At 38.0% G+C, this 24,873-nt stretch overlaps 1 protein-coding gene across 3 annotated transcripts in view; it reads right to left on the reverse strand.

The window, feature by feature from the left end:
* Positions 1 to 24,873, reverse strand: part of fibcd1b (fibrinogen C domain containing 1b) — a 147,239-nt gene that overhangs the window by 36,578 nt on the left and 85,788 nt on the right. For all 3 annotated transcript variants that reach the window (XM_014972861.2, XM_014972847.2, XM_014972856.2), the window contains one exon: positions 8,806 to 8,902. In XM_014972861.2, coding sequence (XP_014828347.1) covers positions 8,806 to 8,902 — 97 coding nt within the window. The remainder of the gene's footprint in view (positions 1 to 8,805; positions 8,903 to 24,873) is intronic.

Raw genomic sequence — 24,873 nt, forward strand, 5'->3', positions numbered from 1 at the left:
ATGTGTCCATGTTACAATAATCCAGCTGTGGATTTGAGTAAGTTGAAGAATTTGGAGGTATTCCTCCTCCTCTATCGTCCCATCCACAAACTGAATATTAGAGAAAGCAATATAGAAAAATACAACGAAGTGAAACGGCTCCTCACTACAGTGCTGGCAAAGTTGGTACAATGTTCTCAGCATTTACATTCTGGGGAAATCAGGAGAACCTGGACACTTACAATTGTCTTAAAACCGCTTGAGAAAAATGCCAGCGCAGTCAACTGGAAGAGAAGGTCACTGAGGAAAGGCTATACGTCTGAGCAAGTGAAGAGCAAGTCCTGCTGTCCTACTTAAGCACACAGGAATCACCACAGCCTGAAAAAGTGAAAATCTACACTGATAATTAAGGATGACCTTCCAGAAGCGGCACAAAAAAAAAAAAAGCACCCTCTGCTCGTCCTCTTTCCAAAGCTTTAAGTGATTACACTTTATTTTTATTCTGTGCTGTGCATAGACCTGTGTCCCCATATCTGGGATCATTTAGAAAAAAGGTAGAAGAGTTCATGGAAGTTCCTGATCCAAAGCAGAAGTCTTACGTGTGAGCTGAGGAAGATGATGGATTCTCTGTATGCAGCCTCGCTGTTGATGTCGATCATTTCTAAAACACCGAATTATAAATACCGCAGCTTCCAATTTGTGCATTGTAGATCTCCATTATGCATAAGGAACAAGAAACTGACATGACAAGGAAATACTTGGCTCACTTTAAAATGAAGCAAAACAAAACATACAAATTCACCTGCTGAGATGAAACCGTAATCTGCAATTCTCCTTTTTATCGTCAAGCCGAAGACATGACAGGCTCTGCAGGTTCCATCTTCAGCTCTCTTCTCTGTGTTGTCTGGTTTTGCTTTGATTCTGTATTTAATGACCGTAAGTGTTTCTAACAACATCAGTGCGTGACTCATTGTTATCAGAGGGGGCCGGTGTGCAAATCTAAAAGCTGCATTTGAACCGGTTCACAAATCACAATGGATGCAGGTCCAGGCTCCTTTATTCATTCTTCTTGGATTTTTTCCACATATTCAGATCCTTTGATTTTTGTTTTTTTTTTAATGTTAAATTACAACCACAAACCTTAATGTATCTCATTGGGAATCTGTATCTGATTGACCACTACAAAGTAGTGCACTCTTGTAAAGTGGAAATTAAATTATGTTTGGCTTTAAACACATTTGTAGTCGCCTCCCCTCAGGCAACAGTTTGCAGAACCACATTTCTACCAGATTTGGCAGCAGTAGAGTAAGTGTTATTTATTTATTTATTTTTTGTTTACAAAGCAGCTAAAGCAAGTCAGATTGGATATAAAACACAAACGGCAATTTTCAAGCCTCGTGACTGATTCTGAACTTAATTTTCTTCTACACTTTTACTTGACTAATTGTAATACAGGGATAGGCTGGTTGCAGTCTTTGGGTGTATTTTGCTAGAAGTTGATCCTCCGCCCCAGTTTGACCAGATTCTCTGTCTCTGTTGAAGGAAATTCCCCGTACCATGATGCTACCACCACCATGTTTCACTTTAAGGAGAGCATGTCGCACATCTTGCATACAAACCAAAAACACAGAACTGCAATGACACCTCTAGCGTTTTTGTCTCCCTCTTGATCAAATCCAAACTCTCCACATGAATCCACTACATTAAATCATCACAGAATTTAAATCAGTATCCCAAAAAAATTTAAAAAAAAAAAAAGGCTCCTCGCCACTTCTTTTTCTCCTCAGACTTTCATTTCAGGGCTATCAAGGACAATTTGAAGCAAAACAGAATTTCACTCAACTGAAGATCTGTGTGAAGTCAGCAGCCACTTTGTCACTGCAGGCCTCGGGCTTTTTGTGCTGAAGAGTCAGGGGAAGGCAGCTGAAATTGGAGGCTGCACAGGGAGTGGCTGGGGGCCAGCGATAGGTATGATTTCTGTTTTTCTTTTTGAGCTATTTCCCTTCCAGTGTGGCTGGATTTATTGTTATTCATCTCCATCTTTGGATATTAAGGATACGCCTGATGAAGTTCTCTCTCTTTTTTGACTATAAAGCAACCTTATTCCTCAAATAGTCTTGGGGCTGAAAGAGTAGGGCTGATGAGGAGCTGAATGGAAGACAAAGCGCCAAGCACCCTTCAATACTTTGACAAAGCAGTGCATTGTGGGATACTTAGAATACAGTGAGGATTGGTGCAGACACTGGCAGAGGTTTATTCTGCTGAGCAAATAATGAGAGCATGGTTTGTGTTTTCTGATTCCATCCTCTGTGTCTGGGCAGCCAAGCACCCCAAAGCTGCCCAGGCATATAAACACAACCAGATTAAAGGTGAACATCTCCTTCAGTAAACACAAAGGCTAAAGGAAACAGCTTGAAACTGAGAGCAACAGCTTTTATATCGTATCATAACATCAACACGCTCCTGCTTTCGGTGTCAGAAAGGCGCATCCGTCTCCTATAATGTAAAATATATTAAAATATAAAGCCGAGGAGGCATAATAGAGTAAACACACTTTGGGAGATAAGTGTATCTACCGAGTAGAGTCAACCTTAATCAGGTGTGTTCGTTCGCTGATGGAGCTTTAGATGTAAAAGCATATCTGCTCTGTTTGTTGTAATAACTAACTCTGTTGGGCCTGAGCAGCAAAAATCAATGCACTTATGACACGTATGACTAGAAATGTCCACAGTTCACTCCACAACCCAAACATCTGCAAACATTTCAGTTTTAGCGCACGTAGGATTAGTTTAGGTGTTCTCTTTCAGGAATCAGAGATTGTTCTCGTAACAGTGGAAATGAAACCATCAGAAATCAGGAACGCAAAATGGAAATTTAAAGGAATTAAAGTGGTAGATAAAATTTACAATTTGCATGAAAGTAAATTGCAGGACTTTGAAAAGAATTAGTGGGCAGACAGCTTCATGGAGACAAAGAAACAGCAGACAGGTCAGGGAAAAAGTTGTGGACAAGACTAAAGTGGGGTTACGTTCTGAAACAATATGTTAAATTTTGAACATCTCACAGACCACTGTTCAGCTTAAATAATTGAGCACGACTGCAAATTTACCAAGACATGGCTCACTACCTAAGGTACTTGGCAAGGACAGCATTACACACACACACGCACACACACACACACAGACATGGATAGAGTTAAATACAAGACAAAACAAGAATCAGATGTGACCCTGAACACATCGCTGGGCTACACTGGAAACCTTTAGGTCAAATGTTGGCCACTCAAAGAACATTTAGAATCAGCATCAAGGATTAAAAAATAAACACTGTTCAGAGACTAAAGAAGCGCAGAAGAAAATGCTAACATTTTAGGTTTATTGTGTGAAAATTTGATAGAGACTTCCCCAAAGAATTTCAGCTGCAGCAGTGACAGAGTTGTCCTCCACCTCACAATTATATGCTAATGTATATTGATTTATTAAATAACATCCCAGTTTTTCACTGTATAATGCCAAAATACTTTTACAATGGGCTTTTTCTGGGAGATACAAAAAATAAAAAATAAAAATAGAAGCACAGTACAAGAACAAAGAAAAACAGTGAGGGATAATGAATCTGATTCTTGAGCTCATAAAACTGAATATGGTTCAAAGAAGTTAAAAAATAGTAATTTATGGCAGAATTCCTCAAACAATTAGGTAAAAATGCAATTAACCTCAGTTAAGTAGGGATGTAATATAAAGTTTTACCCTTTAAATTTAGTAGAAATACAAAGTTTGATTCACCTTTAGCACAATTAATGAGTCTCGACAAAAAGCAAGACTTTGTTTTTCTTTTTGTTCAAAAAGTGGTGAACAAGACATCTGATAAAGAATGTTCATGCAAAGGATGCAACACCAGTAAAAAAAAAAAATGAATGCATGCATGCACATAGAAAGAGAAAGATTTGAAGAAAAGAAAAACGTACAACTCGCAAAGAAAATGTCTGTTTACGGCAATAGGTGCAGCTCCCACCACAAACCAATTCTGCTGCTCTAGCAGGACACCTGGAAATCTAGGTTACCCTCCCTGGGATTAAATCAGACTAATTTAAACCCATATTACACATCGTGAAGCCAACGGCAGCCTTGGAAAAATGGCTGTTTAACAGCTTTTAAAGTGACAATAGAAATGCTGTGTCCCACTTCAGAGTGTCAGGTGTTTTCTGCAGACAGGAGCATGCATTCAGTTTTTGTATTCATCTATGCAGCATGCATACATCATATTCTTCCTTCTGTTTTAGCTTCAACAGTATTGCAACACTAATTATTTTGAAAAAAATTTTAAGGTGGAAAAAATGCATTTAAACAAACGTGTTTTTGCATGAATACAAACATAAAAGTAAAATGTAAAAAATTCAAAACAAAATTATTACACATTTGCAGCAGGAAAATGGCAAGTTCCTGATGAAGCTATAGGAAAACTCAGACGATGATGTGATCAGTATGTACTTTCCTTCTAGGGGTTTCGGTTTATATTCTTTTCCGAGGTTTAGGAACAGATTTTTAGCTGAGTTTCAAAACACACTACGTCTTTCGATTCCTCCAGCGTGTTCGAGTTTGACAGTTTTTCCACCGCTCATGTGGGAGGCAGAAAAAAGAAAAGCGTCACCCGTGGCTCTCTTCAGCATTCTTTGAGAGGGCAGGGGTCTCGACCAGAAAAGCAGAGTATGACACCGTCTGAGTAACAACCATGCTGTAATAAGAATTGATTTCCATTTAATGGACTAATAACAGTTTAATCCAGTGCTTCTTTGGCCTCCTCGCCTCTACCTTGGAACTGCTGCGAAAACAGAAATGACTTTCACATTTGAGCAAAAAACTAGGGAATCTTTTCTGATCTTGGAGGAGGGGAAATTCTTCCTTTTCAATTAAACACTACATGCATAAAGTAGTTGACCGCTCTGACGTTATCAGCTGAAGAGGACAGGCGTATTGTTGTTTCTCTTTTTTCTTTTGCGTTTTGGTTTTAATGTTTCTCCCATCACGAATGGTAATACGTATCTGCATGTTAGTAATTCACTAGATCCAATGAGAATCGGAGTAAACAGGATAATAAGGTCATGAGAAATGTGCTGTCCTTCAGAAACGGGTGATGACAAAAGTGGCCAATCTTGGTCAGGAGGAAGTTAACCAGCAATGAATTTCTGCCTGGGCTACAGGCAAGCATAAATCCATTTTTCATTTTTGCCCAAAGGGTAATCGATGATGGGGGTGACGAGACAACAGCACAACCTGAATGAGCAAGGGTACTCTCACAGGTTCAAAGTGGCCTGCTGGCTCATTTAAATTCAGTCCGCTAAACCCAGAGCCTTCCGCATTGCTACCGAGTTTCTACAGCGTACCACAGGGACAACTAGCTGGCACTTTAAACATGTTTTTTTATTATGGACTGCATAGTGTAATAGTCCTCAGGTCAGCAAAGAGTCCTAGATCTCCATTAATTCATATAAACTCTGCAAACGCTATAAGCTATACAAGCAGTCCACCAAGGACGCGATTTGCAGGTGCTGTGGGTATCGCTTTGCAGAATGAGATTACAGTAAGAATCTGGAGTTTGTTTTAGTTACATAGCAAGAACAAAACCATTTCTGAGAATCAGGTCGAAATTTCACCGAGGTCTACAGGTGTGACACGAATGAAGCATGTTTTTTTTTTTAAAGGCACGAATATTATTTAAATTGTTGATTACTAAATGTGAAAACCAGTATTCGCTGATTGCTTTCTTAAGAGTGTCATTTATAGAGGATTTCACTACATCTAAAGACTTCTACACCAAAGAGTGTTGTACTAACTCACTGAGAAGAACAGAAATCGGATTTTATTTCCGTACGGCTGATCCCACCCTGGTCCAGTGCAAAATAGGCTGATTAGGTCACAAGAAAATATCAGTGCATGTCTGGTTTTGTAATTTGTGACCTTTTGAATCACCCATTGGGTTGATTTGCTGACGAGGAGTGATTAAGGTAGCACTTTAATTGGTCAGCTACTTTGGCAGAAAAGCAGTCACTGTACTTTGGAGGCCCGTCCAAACGAAAAAAGAAAACTGAATGCCCTTTGTTATATAAAAGTGTGTTTAAAACAAACAGGAGTATATTAGGGGTTTAGTTGTCTTTGCTGATTTAGTTTTTATTATTGTATTATCACCCATCTATTAACATGTCAAAATTAGGCTCTTAGAGTTCATTGATGTCATATTTACCAATTTATCTCTAAAAGTAACATTTCAATTTCAAACCCATCCGCATTTTATGAATTCCAATTTTTCTTCTTTTCTCAAGTGACAAGCAAATGATACATACGTTACAAAAAAAAAACATGACAGCCTGCCAAAGCTGCCAATTGACACTTATTAAGATCCATGGATTTATGCTAAAATTATATTTTGCATGTATGAAGGAGGGCTTTAATCTACAGAGCTAATGGGAGAGAACCATAGCGATGCTGTGGTACGTCCGTGACCTTGACCATGACCAGCTGTGTGTTCGTCCTGAAATAGGCTTTTTCAAGCTCTAATTATTCTGCCAGTGTGAACTTGAGCGAACTACAAAGATGAAGACGGAAGGAAGTTGGTGATAAAGTAGCTCATTACTGCTCCACTGAAGCATCAACGCTGATCTGTGGCTACTTTTTAGATTGGCAGTTACGTGTCAAAAGATATGAAATTGTCTCTGAATGGAGCTGCGGATTACTGACACTTTTATTTTTTTCTTCTTTTCCTGTGAATGCTCCTTGAATATTTATCTTGTATAGTAGGAAGCTTTCTATATCCCATGAGATAAATTGCTTTTCTGGAAGTTTGTTTAAAGTGAGTCATGACAGGAAGGCACTTCATCAGCTTCAACTTGCTATCGCCATATAGCAGCTTCACTGTGTCAGCTAGCCATGAATTACACAGCAGTCACAGTATGTGTGGCATGTGGTGAGTGGGCAGCCCACAGATTCTGGGATCAGGACCGCAAGAGTTGGTGCTTGACTATCTATCGTCGTGTGATTAACATCCAAGAGATTCTCGTCTGAAATCAGTAAGATTGTTTCAGTACTTTTTGTTAACTGCATGGGACAGTTAACCAATGCATTAGTAAAGTGATAATTAGTTGTGATGAGATGCAGCGAGTTTGATTGGTCTCTGACATGGGAACTTCTGATGTTTACTAATATTGCACAATAAATACTATATTTTTATGTAACTACTATATATTTTTTTATATTAAAATAGAAACAACCCCAATCCAAATTTTAAAATGCATCAGAAGATCTAACTACTCTCACTGCAAAATAAACATTACAACAAGAAATGTTACATTTCCTACAAATAAGTCATTGTTTCAATGATTTGTACGTATACTTGGACTCACTGTGATGCTGAAGAACGAAATCCCTCTTCATTTTCTGTTTTCTTGCAGACAAGTAAAGGCATTCCTAATTATTTATAACTTCATCCACTTTGACAGACGCTTCAGCAAGATCTTACAAGAGCAACCCCAAAGCACGGTGCTGCAACCACCTTATTTATCTAAAATAAGGTGGTTCATTTTAAAAATGTTCATTTTACCAGGGATGTGCATTTCTGAATGCCGCTGTGTCTGCATTGATGACGCAATCTAACTGAAGTATTTTGAGTGAATCCATAAATCCATAAAAACTTCCAAAAAATGTTTAAAATGTCCAGTAGTGCATTAAAGGTATCTTCATTTGTTTGTATGTATTGTTGCTTTTGTTGAGTATGGCAAAAAAAAGGTAGTTATAGATTTTGAAAACAAAAACTGGTGCAAGCCTAGTTAGCTTTTCCTTTCATTTCCATCCCCATAATCATTTAAATGACATTTAAATTAAATTCTGATCTTTATAATTTCATCTCAGACTGCAGTCTTGAGCTACATGAATTGTTTTAAAGACATTCCATGTCTTTAAAGATATTATACCTCTTATGCCCTTCTCAGATATTGTGCATATGTTTGATGATGAGAATAAGCACAGCGCATGTAATTTGTAATATGAAAATCTGATTCAATTCACATGTCCAGAAGATGCAGCTAACGTTGAACTGTCTTGAACTAAGGTCCAGTAGCTACTCTTATGAAACATCTACAAGTGCTGCGTTACATAACGCCTCTGAGTACAAACCTGAATCTGATCCAAAAAATAAGGACAATGATGGACACAAGTCCCGTCTATGGAAAAACAAATAAATACACCATTTAATGAGAAGTGAGAAGCTGAAGAATTTGGCTTTGGAAAAGCCAAATTCTTCATCTGAAGGCATTCGTCTGTTGGCAGTTTCTCCTTGTCAAATTTCAGGACAAATGTAATGTGGTGCCAGCAAAATTATTAATCACTGACATGTTTGTAACTCTAAAATAGGAAATCATTCTGAGGTGCTTTTGGCTTATGGAAAAAAAACAAAGAAAAAAAAAAAGGCATGAATTTGTTGTTGTACAGACATCTTGTATTTAATAGGCGTCATGTTTATTAAAGCTGTTTCTAAAGTGGTTTTCTTTATTGATACTGCCTTAAAGGCACAATGAAATTATTTAAGAGATATTCTATATCAACTATTTGTTTTATGTTGGCTATTATTCTGTCTTGTTCCACTAACTTACTTTCTTCTCTCTCTCAGGCAGACTGCTGCACTTCTGCTGCCCGTCACTATAACGTCGTAGCTAAAGGTGCAGTGCATCCAACCTAATCCGACTTTTGGTGATTTCGCTTCACTTGAATTTGCAAGCCCCATTGCACATATGCGTTTACTCGCACGGTGCCAAAAACCACTAAATGATTCACTTACCTAGCCAGTGTTCTCCGGTGATTTTGCCAAATCCTTCACGGTATGACTCCCATCCCCTGAAGAAGTTAACCGAGCCGTCCTCCCTGCGCTGAATCACCTAAACGATCGAGACAGCAAGACGAGAGACAAAGAGGTCAGATGGTTTTTCATCTCACACAGAGCGCTTCATCATCCTTTATGATGAGTCATTCTCTGTCCCACTGATCGTCGCTAAGCTCAAGTAGAACTAAACTAAATGAACTCATAAATGCTTGCTCTTTCGCTAATGAATAATGCAAACGCTCTCTCCGCTAAAAAGGCAATTTGTTGGAAGCTAATAAAGAGAATCCATTAAATCTTGACTGACTTTGAAACAAATTGCCATAGAATCTGCATACTTTGTTGAGATCCCAGAACAGAGATTATATTCATAAAAACAATGATTCTGAACACGCAGACACAAATACTTCAGTAGGAGGAAAGAAAGAATGCAATTATAAGCAAATAGCAGATTTTGCACATGCATCACACGCATTGGCGTCTCCTGTTAAAATATCAACCAAACCCGCTGATGTGACAAGCCGATGAAAGGAAATTAGAAACGTGTTCCTCAAGAGGAAAATGTGTGAATATAACTGGGGAGCTACGATTAGAGGGGTGTGCAAATGTTTTAAAAGCAAACGAAATTTCTTGAGACGGCGCATCTTCGCCATGCATAATCCCCCAACATTCCCAAAGACTACCAGATGGCACAGACGGCCATTTTTCCTTTCAACATCTGCACCGACAAAGAAATCCAGCTGAGCAACAGCAATTATCCCCATTACCCCCTTATCCCACGTAACAGTCTTTTTCTCAAATATGTTAATCATCATTTATCCACATCATCTTCATACGTGCAGCTTTCTTTTTTGTTGTCAACATAAAGGGAACGTGAATTTTGTATTCTTTTTATCACATCAAAAACTATCGTCTTCTAACCTTTATTTTTACAATGTCATTACAAATCGTGGAATTGGAACAAATGGGGACATACAGGCGACGTCCCAGCATGTCGCCTTACTTCAATTTGCTGGGCTTCTGAGGGAGACGTGTCCTGTGTTTCTGGAAGTAGTGTGGTTAACTAAAAAAAATAATAAAAAAAAATACTGTGATTGAAGTGACGAAATATCTGAGTTCAACTATTTTGGATGGGTGTTTAAATACATTTGGTAATATAGTCGACACACAATAAAATGGTCTAGCAGTAACTTAAGAAAGTTTTGAGGAAGTGCATTCACCTCGTTCACAGAACTAATGGTAGCAAAACCGAACTGTGTTGTGCTTTCTAACCATTCTTCTTGTGATTGAGACAAAATAATTTACTCCTCCCCTCATCCTGAGTCTGTATTTTTAATTTTATCAAGTTCTGCTGGAAAAAGATTTGCAGTAAATCTGCTCATGTGCACTCAGTCTTGTTTCTGTGGTTCCATCTTGTAGGAGGCCACCCAGAGAAGAGAACAGCTCATATGTATAATTGAAAGCCCGAAATTAATATTACATTTGTGCTTATGATACGTTTGTCTAAATCTCTGATGGAAACTGCAAGCAGGCTCTGGCTTAATCTTGTCCAACATAAAAAAAAGAAATTAAAAGGACGTGAAAAACAGAGCTATCTGGCAGCGGACTTCAAATAACGTGGTGAATTTAAAGTGCAATAATGTTACCGTCCAGTCCAACTGTCAGGATTCTTTTTTTCCAGTTTGGTCTTGGTGTGTTATATTGCTGCAGTAGAAGCTTAAGATTATAGACAACAAAGGAAACCTTGTGCAACCCTCAAAGATGCCACAGGGCTTTGTTAAAATAGCAGTGGTTCATGCATGGGGGGTAAAACAGAGTTTTATTGACCTGTAAAGAACAGTCACTTGGCTTACAAAATTCATGTACCACCAATAAAACAACAAACAAAACCTTCTTCACATGCGCCTCACTGTAGCACACCGACTGCCCAGTCGCATTTCTCATTACGGCGAGAGTATAACCTGAAGGACATTGCTCTTCCTGTCCGATTGAATTTTATTGAGCATTTACCGTTTGCTGCAAAACAGTAAAGGCTCATTTTAGCATAGTTATCCTCACTTAAATAAGGTGCAACAGAGATTTTAATCTGAAAGAGGAGGTGAAGTCAAAAGTTAAAAGGCTTACAAAACAGGCTGTTTACATCCACTGGCGTTTTGTTCTTGAAATTGCAATCAAATGCCATTATTCAGCCCCCACTAATGAGGTTTGCAGTGGAATACCTGCAGTGATGTCAATCCGCCGTTTCCTTTGTTGTGGAAATCTCATGAGGGTGCTGAAGGTTAGCAAGCAGACATGAGGTCTAGCCCACCTGTTCCTTTTCACTGATTTATTGTGTCAAGTTTTTTTTATTATTCTACACATAATTATCTAAGCAGAAAGCAGGACTTTCCCAAAGAAGATGAGGCAACTTTTCTGCCTTCAAGCAACAGCCCTTCCTATCACCTGCCTCCATTTCACCCTCCTGCAGTCGAATGAGCTGACAGAGAAGAAAACTATTTTATAGCTAAAATGACATTTTCTTTCAACACATCTGTAACTGTTAATGTCTCCACCTCTGGTTCTCAAAGTATCAAGTTTAAGAGGCAAAAATCATATAATGTGTCAGTGAACACATAAAAGGAAATAATGTCACACAACGCTTTCGGAAGATGATCCTGGATTATATTGTAAGAGGAAAATACCCAGATACAACAGTGTGCATTGCACAAAAATGAGAACCTGCAGATGAGGAGTCAAATCTGCAAATCAGACTTAAAATAAAAGTCCTTACATTGGACTTAGACTGGATGCTCAGCCTAGAAATGAGCTCTGGGATTTGAGCGTCATAAATAATCTTTATCTCAGCAAGCAAGTGAGGATCATTTGAGAAAATGATTAACATTTTTCCCTCTGAATTACCCAAGTGTGTACAAATGACTGGTTGTCATGGTAATGTTAGGCACAGTACATATGAATGCCTTGAAATGATTTCAACAGTATATGCCAGAAAATGGAGTAAAATTAGCTTTCAAGTTCAATTTTATTTTTTTTTTTAGTTATTGATGCCATCAAGAGACTGCATGAAACAGAATTCTGCTATTTTGTCCTGCTTCTAGTGTAAGTATCTTAATTAGTGTTGATTATAGATCAAGTATTTGTTCCACTGGCAGATTTATTCTCCCTCCAAATATAAAAATAAAATCCTTGTAAGTTAAAAAAAAAAATCAAATCTCTAAGAATTATTGACTAAAAACAAGCTCTTGCATCTAGCTCAAAAGTAACTTTTTAGTTTTGCCTTATTTCAGATGTACTAAAATATTTGAAACCTTTTTTTTGTAAAAAGATGCATATGATTTAATACTCATGGACGTTTATGGAACATGTTCTATTAAAGTTTATAAACACTGTTCATGTTAGCTCTAGCTTGATAATGACCATATGGATGTCTCTCAAACTGAGCTCCATATGACTTGAGCACATTTCAGAACTAAACATCAACATCTTATCTGTCTTGCTTTTAAGCTAACGTTGCTAAAAACAAACTTTTGGTTTGTGAAAAGAAGCAGCAATCCTAGTTAAATTCATTAAAGACTTGATTTTAATTGGTGTCGACCCATTTCTACTCTTCATCTTGGGTTATAAATGCATATTTATGTTTCTGGCGGGGTAAATATAATACCTTATTAATTTTAATAATCCGTGGTGGTTACAAACAGATTTTTTATGTTGAACATTCTGTACAAGATAAAGATATTTAATATCCAGGCCGTCGGGCGGTGCGAGCGTAGCACAGACAAACCCGTATACATGACCATCACTGGTTTAAGTCCCGGCCCAGTGACCTTTGCCGCATGTCTTCCCTCGCTCGCACAACCCACTTTCCTGTCTGACCACTCTCAAGGCCACTAGAGCCAATAAAACCTAAAAAAAAAAAAAAAAAAAAGAAAGAAAGATATTTAATATCCATCCATCTCTATGCCTGCTTATACTTGCAGGATTACAGAGAGGACCGGTACACATCTCCAGAAATCAATCCGTGAGAGGTGGGGTACACCCTCTACCCATTCATCACAGGGCAATGGAGAGAGAACAAACCACGCTGCTTGCAAAGATTTACTACTAAAGTCAATTTTCAGTAACAAATTAACCTCGCATGAACATTTTGGACAATGCGAATACCCACAGCTGAATTACTCATGCATTTACAGGGTTGGGGAACTTTCTGCAAATTCATATTGGAGACTTCAAACTGGACTTAGAAAAATGACTTTTTTAGCGCATCTGTTCGATAGGCACGCCTGTAATCAAAGGTGAATCATTTACAATAACCTTAGTTTGTAATGCTCCAACATGCACAATTAATAACATAAATTAACTCCTGGATAAAGATGCCATACCGATCAGCACCTGCCCATGTTCGGAGAAACCCCCCCCCAAAAAAATCGTCAAACTGAACTGTGTGCAGCTTTTTGGACCACAGTGACAGAAGTTCACAGCAATGTTCCACTGCCACCAAAGTACAGGGCATTATGTTTTTTTGTTGTTGTTCTTTTTGTTCAGCAAGTTAGACTTCTGTCCAGCTGTCTTTAGTGTGCATTTTTAGGATGATGGAGGTAATAAAGCTACTATACGTTTCCTCCCATGTTTCTATGAAGTCACAGTGACTAGTTGACATAGATTATGAAGTCATGCAACCCCTGATACAATCTCAAGGTCTGTAGATATCTTTGAATGCCATAGGTGTGCTTTAGCAAACATTTCTGACCAGCACTTTCACTTGAAGATTGTCTGCTGCAGCAACAACTCTTGTATGAACCAGACACTGCTGGTGCACACCAGTTCTAAACATCTTCATCCATCCACAAGAGTGGCTACATGGAACCATGGTTCCCAGTAGCAGTGAGAAACTGCCTGTAATTATACAAAGCTGGACTCAACCTCAGTAGTTCAGTTCATATTAGGGTCAGCACTCTTGCCTTGCTGGCGAAGCTCCCCATACGTCAAGACTTTCTGCAAGATGCGAGAGAAAATCTAAGGTTTAATTGCATGTTGACCCTTAAGGTTGGATTCTGTGAGGTCTTGACACACCAAGCAATGTCTCTCAGGTTTTAAGAGTTAAACTGGAACAGGGGAGACGGGGGACATGTTGAAGTGTCAGATTGAGCAACTCAGTAATATGCATAGTGAGACCAATATACGGGGAAGTAGTGTTGTGTGGGCTTGTATCAGATTATCAAAAAATGTGACAGTATTACAGCTTGTGCACATAGTTAAAATTGTCTAGTCACTTTTATGTGTACAGAGGTTGTTCACTGTAGAAACAGTCTTACTATTTATTTTTTTCCAACTGACTGAGAGGGACTGAAAGCACCACAGCTGACTTAAGGTACATAGAGAAATCGGCCATGTTAATAAAAAAACAACGACTCTATATCATACATCAGAAACAGAATACAAACATATGAAGAACAGCATTAGTACATCAGATATGGTATTAGTTCTTCTGATGATAATTTCAAAAATAGCCTGATCAGGTACTTTATCTGGTAATGTATTTCTTCAGCTTGCAGAAACATTGACAAAAATAAACTATTTCTTTGGTTTTCAAAATGTCTACTTCTGTGTGTTGTGATTCCAGAAATCTGCTCGAGGTCAAAAAGTGTGTGTGTGTGTGTATATATATATATATATATATATATATATATATATATATATATATATATATATATATATATATATATATATATATATTTATTTTTTTTCTGCAACTCAACAATAAAGCAGGCAGCACTGAGCCGTATGGAGCAAAGCGTATATTCAAGACAATATACAACTGTGACCAACTACTCACTCTGTGGAGATATTGCTAGTATATAGAGGATATTGCATTGTGTGCAGCTTCTCTTCTGTTTACCTCATTTTTCTTTATAACGTATTTGTTTAGAATGACTCCCTGGCTGTGTACAGTCTTTGTGCATGACTTAAGCAATTACAGTTTCATGTTGTTTTTTGGGGGACTGGGGGGTGGGGTGGGGCTTCAAATGATCCTTTAAAGGCATTCAATATATTTTATGTCTTTTAAAAGAATGAACCTGGCTTCATGCTGTTTTGATCCACTTGTAGGGACTCGTACCCCCTAAATCAAACTAAAATCAGACTTTGGAGAACCTCCCAAACTAAAAACCTGTTTCACTAAAAGACATTTGGACATTACTGCTGAAGTCTCTTTTACTTTACATTGTGTATGGGTAGGTGTGTGATAAAGCATTCGTGCTCCATGCAGTGGTTTGTGTTTTTAAGTTAGAGTTGATAAGTACTGCACAGAGGGTAGACATAAGCAGTTAGGGTGCATATAGATAGTTAAGGGGGTTGTTTTTCTTGTGCACACAGCTATGCTTTTTCTTTCTGCTGAATGCAGTGTAGGCAGAAATGTTAGTTGGGGAATGCCAGGTTCTGTGCTATAAATCCCTATACATCCAAATGTCTTATCACGTACAGTCCATCTCTCCTATTCATCTTCCTTTTGATTTATGCTATCCAACATCATATGCAGCACCTCACAGTTCACCCAGCGCAGAAACTTTAACCTCTGGCCGAAACTGACTCCTCTACCCATCACTCGTTTATATTGCTTTGCATTTTCCTTTTTATTGTCAGCCTTCAGAGATGCATTTGAACACCGGCTATGCTCTCTTTTGGGTCACAATTGTTTGTTGAGAACTTGCTTCAAAATCTGATCCACACAGTTGCGCAGAGAGTTGTCAGCACCACCAGATTGTCAAGTTTCACCATTAAGGGAACACAAAGTCTGTCATGCAGTTCAAGTGTTTGTCTGAAAATTTGCATGCTTGCACTTTTACGGCTGCTGTGCTTGCAGTGGCTAAGATTGCCTTTGTTTTATTGAGCCTTGGCTGCCGTGGCATCTCACCAGACCTCTTATACATGGATACAGGAATGTCGTTGCCACGGAGAAGCGACTTAACATCCCGACTGACAATTCCTTACACACAATGTCTGGCTAGGGAGCGGGGGGCTCTACTTCACATCAAAGGAGTTTTAGAGAAGGTCACAAGCTATTTCTGCAGGGCAGGCGTCGTTTCAGGCATGCACATATAGCCCAGTCAGATCTGCTGCTGTGACAGAGTGGCCGTTTTAGTTAAGCGCCGAGCAAGGACTTGCATACACTGCCTACTGGAACCACGACTAAATATATATTTGTTCTCCTGGGACAGATAAACATGTGACGCTTAAAGAATACTCATTCCAGTTCATTTATCTGTTTTTATTGTGATGTTTCTCCTTGTGTTTGACTTTAGTACAGTCAATATTAGGAAGAACTCAGGGATGGCGGTTATTTGCTCTCATTTTGAAGCTCTTAAACCCTTCATCTGTTACCCACATATTACACTTTTGACTTAATCCCTTTCTTTCCCACAGTTCCTCGGGTACCCAAATCGTTTTACAAGCAGCTCCAACTTAATCCAAAAGTACAAATAGCCCATCTTGCCACGGCAACCTTTTCAGAAATTAGCTTGGCACAGCCTTACATGTTTCCAGTGACGACACGTCAGTGTGAGGAAAATTAAATTTCTGAAGCCCACAATATTGTGAGATTTCATTGTTATTGCATAAATGCACCCTTTTGTATCAACAGCAGAGCCTTCTTTATGTTGTAGCAATATAATAATGTGTGTAGCCAAGTCCTCTGCATCACTTTTAAACTGTTCACAAATGGTTTCTGTTGATTAGGAGAAACGCTGCAGTGGAATATCTTATGAAGTTGCTAACATGTTTACTTGTTATGCAAGTTGAAAATTGTTCCTCTAATGCCCGTCCTTTTTGTAGATTTTCTGAGTACTGAAGATGTTTAGAATTTCAGCTTTGCTCTTTTGTGCTGAACAAAACAAAATCACAGTCATTTGAAACTTGTTAAGAGATGCTTTGTGCATAATATGATAAAACCTGTGCACAGAAGTTCAGCAAATGTAGCAGAAAAGAGAGAAGGATTCTGAAGAAAATGTTTATGAAAGAGCTGCAAATTGCGATCGAACGGTGACTAGAATAGACTGGACTGAGTTTGACTGAATATCTAAGAGTTGATAACTAAAAGTCCAATCTTTGTCTTATGAATATACTTTATTATATTTATGCTGAATGCACCATACACTGGCACCAACAGATGACAGTGACAGCACACTATTCAATGTGAAGTTGTTACTGTGGGAAGAAGAGGAGGTTGAGTAAGATTTAAGACACCTCTAAAAATAAAACTATTTTCTACAGAGGCCTGCAAACTCTTTATTCAAGGCCCAACTCAAACAGAATGTGAAACTTTAAGAGATAAGAAAAATGTGAAGACATTACATAAGTTGTGTCCTGGTTTATCCTTTAAATGTGTCTAATCTCTGTCAAAGAACATGTTGGGCTAGGAAATCCTGACAGTCCTTTAGAAAGTCGGTCTGTACTCACCGAGCAAGGCACGCGCACACACACACGCACACACACACGCACACGCACACACAATCTGCTGTCAGTGATTTTTCCCATGCTAGTTATGATCACCAATATAAGATGTTAAGCATAAATAGAGAGCTATCAGGTTCCCGACAGATTGTGCTTGTGGGTCTCATAATGAACTAATTTTGCCATGAAATAAACCTGAATCTGCACAAATTCCTATTTTCACTTGACTTCATTATGAAAGTAAAATATATCAAAGCCAACATGGTCTTGCGTGAAAAGGTCCCGAAGCAGCAAACCAACCTCAAACCAACATACTTCCACCAGTTTGGACTATAGGTGAAATGTTTCTTTTTTTCTTAATGCCATATTAGTTTTATACCAGATGCAACAGGTCAAACACTCTTCAAAGAGTTTCATTTTCTGTCTCGTCATTCCACATAATACTTCGGTGAAGGTTTTGGTGAGTCTACATGCCTTAGAAAAGGATTTGAAAACTTTTCAAATCCTTTGACAATATATGTCATATATATTTCAATATGACAATAATTGAAATAGAGTTCAATTATTTCTTTCATCTTTTTTTTATTTGTACAGATTTGGGTATGGAGTGTTTCTGTTTTAAATATTTTAGCCTTCTTTATGTTAAGAAAAAGATTCTGTTATACTGATTTACTGAATGTGCAGGTTAGGCAGCAATGAGTGGAATTAAACTCAGCTTTCCAAAAAAAAAAAGGTGAATCACAGTTATTTCATGGTTAGAAAAGGGAAGCAATTACCTTATCAGATAAGACCAGTTTGGTTTGGATGCCCCCTTTTTCGCTCTACAAATGAAATGGTTTTTAAAAGCAGCATTTTACCATATTACAATTTGACAATTTGCTTGATGATCTGAAAACAAGAAGAAAAAAACTGAAAATCTGGGGAAATGCTGAACCACAGCGCTGAGTGCTCAGAAAGGCAAAGAGAGGAAGGTCTTTCTTCTATTAACATGCTAAAATGACTCAAATTTCAAATGATCCCAAAAGTAGAAAAAACAAAAAAACATTTTGTTTACACAAAACCAGTACTGACTAGTATAGAACATGTTAGAAAGTCAGATATTGAAAATCAGACAAAATCTGAGAACCAGTTTTCCATCTCTTGAGTTTCGAGCACATCTGCAGCAGCACCATCCAGATGACTTTAAGTAATTATATTTCCGAGGCACAGCAGTTGCCTCACAAGTATAAAGTAATGGACAGTAAAAAAAAAAATCTCTTGTATGATTCCTCCTCAGTCAAGTAAACTCTGATTGTTGAGCCCCCATTTGAATCACTACCACCTCTCAATTCTCGACACGTATGAACAAAGGTAAAAGCTTTACAGAAAGAAGTCTGTAGAACGATTTAAACGTTCTACAGACTTATGCGCGCAGAAATAATTACAACACACATGCGGAGCATTGTGTTTTGCTACATGGTCAGACTGAGTTTCAAGCAGAAACGGTAATGACCAGCAGGCGTTAACAAGCCAATCCGCAATCCTTAACGACCATCTCGCCCAACGCTTTCTCAAGGGGCGCTTGCACTGGCATGATCACATTAAGCTGCCTGTAATCTCTGCAGTAGATGAAGGCTACTTAACAAGCAGCTTTAAGCTCTTCAGCAGGCTTTCTGTCAACTACGGGGAGCCTGCAGCCTGCACAGACGGACACCCGAACCGACAGAGAAGTACACAGGAAAGAATCAACACCGGCACTCCAAAGCTGATTCTGGGAGATTTACAATCTGGCACGTCACCGCGTGGAAAACAGGAAGCGTGCCAATAGCTTGTTAGCTCCTGGCATTTATGCACAGTGAGCACACTATGTTCGTATGTTTGGCGCATTGGCAACAGATGTCACTTGATGATAGTCTGTGGCGGCTACAATAAAATCTTCATATGAGTACAAACCTCCACCCATAAAGAAATGAGGAAAATGTAAGTACCAGGGGACTTGCTTTAACGCAGCAAGTCCCGTGAAATATTCATACAAATGTGACAAAACTAAATAAAAAAATGATGTGATGAACATTTTCCATGCAACACATATTTGAAATAAATCAATATTCTATTTTATTCACCATGATTAACAAAATAGGCTAGCAGATATGAAAAACTGTAGTAAATAGGCAAATGGCCTTGATTTTTCTTGCATTCATTACTCCGCTTTTCATTCCACTGCTAGCTAATTACTTGTGAGTTTTAGGTTGTGTTATGCCTCCTAAAACTGTTTACACCCTCGCAACAATTTTACATCACAACTCAAAAGTCTACATGGATTTGAAATGATAGACAAACGTATCAAGTTGATGATTGTTGAAGAAAAACGATTAAAAAAAAGGTACATGGTTTTTACAATGTTTTTATTTTCATCCTTCTTTGCTCTGATACACTTTAGTGAGTCATAACCAAGTTTGCCTCTAAAAATCACATTATTTGATTATATTAAGTAGAAAATGGGTCCAAAATTGCTAAATTTAAACTCATCATGACCACAGCTGTTCTGTGAAGACCTAAGATGTTTGTTAGAGAACAGACAGGTCTGGGATAAATGTGGGAGAGGTTTAGTGCAGGGGCAGGTTATAAAACTTTCAAACTTTCACTCTTTGTATGCAAAACGATTTGTGAAGTGGAAAAGGAATACTGTAGATTGCCTCGAACAATCCAAGGCCAATAATTCTTGTTCTTGGCCGCATCACTGTCTCTAGATGCAGGAAACTATATCAAGGGCAATCCTGAAAAAAAACATGTAAAAGGCAAAGATTCACCTGAAAATTTATTGGAATGTCTCAGTCAAAATCCAACAGATTAAACGGATCCAAAAGAGAATCTGTGGCAAGATTCAAAAAATGTCACTAACATAACTAAGCTGAGATTTAGCTACGCTACAAAGAATGGGGAAAAACTTCAACTACTAAATGTGGCAACAACTAGTAACACCGTCAGTTTTGGGCTTTAAAATGACCAATTTAACTTTTTTAAACACTGGATCGAACATTTCTGAACGACTGAGATTCTTAAGGAAAATTTAGATATTCTGCATACAAAAACCATTAAATATGATCCACACAGATGGAAGGAAAAAAATAATTCAGTACAATAAAAACAGCTTAAAAATGAAGCATGCTTTTTGGCAGCTAAAACTGGACTGAACAAGAAGATGGATCAATCAGGACGGCAGAGCAACTGCGAGCAATTTGATAATGTTGTTGAAGGTATTGATGATATGGTAACAAATGCCGCAGCAGGTGATGAAGGCACTCATAAATTCAGAGCACCAGGCACAAACACTATCTTCAAACAAGACTGTGAACATCTGTCAGGGAGCACTTTAATAATCCAATCACCAAAACAGATGTGGTCCAAACACAGCAGCAGCAGCAGCGAACGAGAACAGAGAGAGAAACGCAATACAAAACTATTTTTCTCTTTAGTGTCTCGCACACACGTACACCGCAACGTGCGTTCTGCATTTATTTACCTTTTTCATTTTCACTGGCTTTCAGCAACGGATCTGATTACTAAAATAAAAACCAAACTGGTTGCCTCGTAAGGTTCGTGGAATAAAAGACAATTGGATTAGCTCACGTAGATTTCAGCTGAGGCACAGAAACGGTAAGTAAAAGATGTGCCCAGCACACCAACGGCCAATGAGTGGACACGTCCTCATGCCGATTTCCTGTTCAATTTAAATTAAACGATGTGTAGCATCCTGCATATTTACTAACATTCTTGCAACACAGACTTAGAATTAGATATTGAAGAAGACACACTGAGTAGGTTTATTCAGTGGGGAAGAAGAAAAAAATAAATAAATGTTGCGACATGCAGCGGCACCCCACAGTGATCCAAATAAAGTTAATTAATTTAAAGTGTTTTGAGCAACTTGTTCCAAGCTGTTCAACTTGTTCACCTTAAGTTGATAAGTAATATATAAAAAAGGGATGGATGGTGTAGCCTTGGATGTGTGGAGGTTTGGCATATGGAGAGATGCACACTGTGCATTCCCAGAAATAGTTAAAAGAGCAACAACAACAACACACAAAAAAAAAAAAACATATCCACTGATCCACTGGACTGTGGTAAATGTGTCTTTTTAAGGGTTCTCCAATCTATGTTCCATCTGCTTTTGGCACCAAGCAGAATCCCTGAAACTTGCAGGTCTATTTGTGAGTCTGGTCATACAACAGATGGGAAAAAACCATAAAATAGCCGCATGTTGCCGCAGCAGGCCTTTTACAGATCTCTAACCTTTTCTCACATAACCTGCACACGGCTCTAATGGCACTAATACCCAAAAGGACACGCCTGACACTAGGAGTGATAATGCAGCAGAAAGCTCCTGCTCTCCTCCCACCCCTCTATCCTCTCTCTTTACGCCAGTTCTGGAGTGTAAAACAAAACAAAAAATAAAATAAAAAATGTGTGCATCCTTAGAAAAAAAAAATGTATGGATATAATAAGCACCTGAATATCAGAGTAAACGCCTGTGATGAATGTGATCATGGTGAATGGTAATATGCTTTGAACTGAGCCGATATTCTACTCTGAAATTAACCACTTTATCTTTGAAAAATAACACGCAGACATAGGACTAGTCTGCACAAACATGTACCCTGGATTTGCTTTATTTTCAATCGAATAAACTAGCAGATAAAATATTGAAAACCTATGAAGCGTAAGAGATGGAGGAAAGCCTATGAAACACTCAAAGGCACTCCGAGCCTCCACAGGAGGAACAGAACATGCACACAATCGTACATTCAATCTAAAACTTTTACATTTCAGTTCTTAGCTGAATGGGATTTTTTTTTTTTTTTTGTGAGTGATTGCTGTGCTTCTGATAAAAGCACCATTTGATAATGCAGACCCGCGCTGCACTCCGACATATCTGCACTCATTTATTATTAATAACGCCACGGTCATTTTTAGTCCCTTCCTTTTAACAAATAAAATAGTAATAATAGAAGATACTGCTCTGACCCAAGAGGCTTTATTCAAATGGCTTCTGAGAATCTCTTCACTAAAACATGACAGGACAGTCACCCCAAAGCACTAGATGGTAAGAGGTTGAATGTGTACAGCTTTTAGGATTAACTGTCCGACTGGATTAACTGTAAACACAAACGAACACATTTTATTGTCTGTGTGTACACATGACGGTTTCATTTGTATTCAAGTGCTCTGCTGAAATATGCTTTTAAACTTTGACTAATGCCAACGCCTGCGGGCGGATTGCGCGGCGTGTGCTCTCGTGAGCCGAGGGGTGTGAGGCGCAGTAATGACATCTCTTTTCCTTTATGTCCCATCTGCCATCCTTGATTCTACCTCGATGGACCGACCGGGTCTCCAGAGCCTGAGTTACTGCGTCGGAGAAATATCGAGCAATTTCCTCCGACAACCATTCCCACCAATCCATAATGACGGTTTTTTTCTTTCCCTTTTTTTTTTTTTCCTTCTTTCTCACTTGCTTAAAAATTGTTGTCTTCTAATAAGTGGATTGGTGCTAGGATTCTTCTAGTGAGGAATTTGCTCCTGGAAAACTGTTTCAGTTATCATAGCTCACTTTTTTATAGGACCTGATGAAGTATTTATAAGGTACTGAGTACCACAATGGTTCAAAACTGTACTTAGAATAAGTGATATTGTCTTCTAGTAGTGTGACAGAACATCCAGCTAGAAAAACTAGCTGGATGTTCAATTTAACTTATTTGCATTGTGTTTTGTAATAATAATAATAATAATAATAATAATAATAATAATATTTTTTTTAAAATCTTGCCACTGCAGATTTGGTAGAGGGATGTGACCTATTTGTTGAAAAAAAAAAATCTAACCACAAAAAAAAAAGAAATGAAGTTTACTACTGCATGTGGGAATCAATTTCTTACTGACTGAAACAACTTCAAATTTAATATAAACACTTTGTTTACATACTTGTATTTGATGACTAAACAAAAACAGCTAAAACACACTTTACATCTAAAATGTAACATAATAATTTGTTGCATTACTGTGAAAACATTATGTTATTGGCTAACACAGGAGCTGCTTGCTCACTGACACCAGCACCTCTGTGACCCATGGATGGACGGCTACAGAAAAACTTATTACAATATTGGTTTTAAAATGGCCAAATTTCAATGACTTTATATGGTCGGTTGCTCTAAAGGTTGCTATAGTTCCAAGATTTAGGTTATAACATCAAAGGTAAATGGAGCACATCATCAGTAGCCACTGGCACCTTTTTACTGGTTCGCTGCTCGTTCTTTTGCTTAAACTGGGGATTCTTGAAAATCCTTTAGTGCACTTCTCTTATCAGCAGTACTTCTTCAAGGCAAAGCCTAATCTGCTGAATTAGCATCAAAGCTAATTAGCTTCATACTTAACAGTTTAGATAAGAAAAAAAAAATACATATATATTTCTCAGAACCACAAAAGGCAAGCCAAGCACCACTAACGGGACCTGCACTATGAGTTAAGAAGTTTTGTTATAATTTATTGTTCTAATTATTTCTTTTTGACTAAATACAGTGGATTTCAAAATATGAGAATTTTACATTTCTTAACTTCAATTCAGGTATGAAAAAAAAAAGGTTTTACTTATGGGTGAAGAAAATAGAAAGAACTGCAAAAACCTCAACATTTCTTGATACCCTTAAACATTGAATTGATTCAGCTAAACCTACTTTGACATTATTTATTTATATTAGCTTGTCACTAAGGCAACAAAAGATCAAAATACAGTGATGGCAAAGGCAAAGCAGAACCATCGCAATACCACGGTCTTACGTTCAGATAAAAATGAGAGAAATACTTGCAGAAATAAAACATTTTATTTTTATTTTTTTAGCAATTCTTTGCTCAAAAGTAAAATCAGAAACAATTTGCACTTTGATTTTTTTTTTTGATTTTTTTTTTTTTTTTGAGACACACCGATGGTACTGGGATTTGAAGTTGAGGGACCTGGATGAAGACAAGGAGGCTGTGTGTCTTCTAGTCTGAGCTGCAAAAGTGACATTATATCCTTTGAAAATCTGTATCACTTACTGGATTTTTTTTTTCTTTTTTTTTTGTTTTAACCATGGGAGCCTGGGTATAAAGTAACAATGTGCTGTTCTTGTTAAAAGATCTGAAGTTTCCATTGAAATTAGTTACTCAAAGATTTACTGCAAGCATAGAAAATGTTAGAAAAATGTCACTGTATGTTCCATTTTGCTGGATAATGAAGAGTGAACTATAAGGTCACATGAACTGGATTACTTGCTATTGTGATGGTGTGCTTTGGAGCATTGTAATGCTAAAATATTCTTCTCCTGCTAAGCTTCTGGAGACAAGTCACTTTGTCCGTCTATATTTTTTATTATTCACAGGCATTCAGAATCCCATTGAATGTGCAAAAAGTTGTGAGTCACCCAGTATTTCTTTATATTCCCTTCCAAGGGCCCAAACTCTGTAATTTTCAGAGGAACGATTCAGATTTTCTCCTCTATGACTCGGACATGAAGGCTCTCTGGCAAAACTGGTAATTTGTTGTTAACGTATACAAGGCAACAGCAGCAGGAG

The sequence above is a fragment of the Poecilia mexicana genome, unplaced genomic scaffold (assembly GCF_051168715.1).
Source record: "Poecilia mexicana isolate PSO_F unplaced genomic scaffold, ASM5116871v1 scaffold_12, whole genome shotgun sequence".
Taxonomy (NCBI): domain Eukaryota; kingdom Metazoa; phylum Chordata; class Actinopteri; order Cyprinodontiformes; family Poeciliidae; genus Poecilia; species Poecilia mexicana.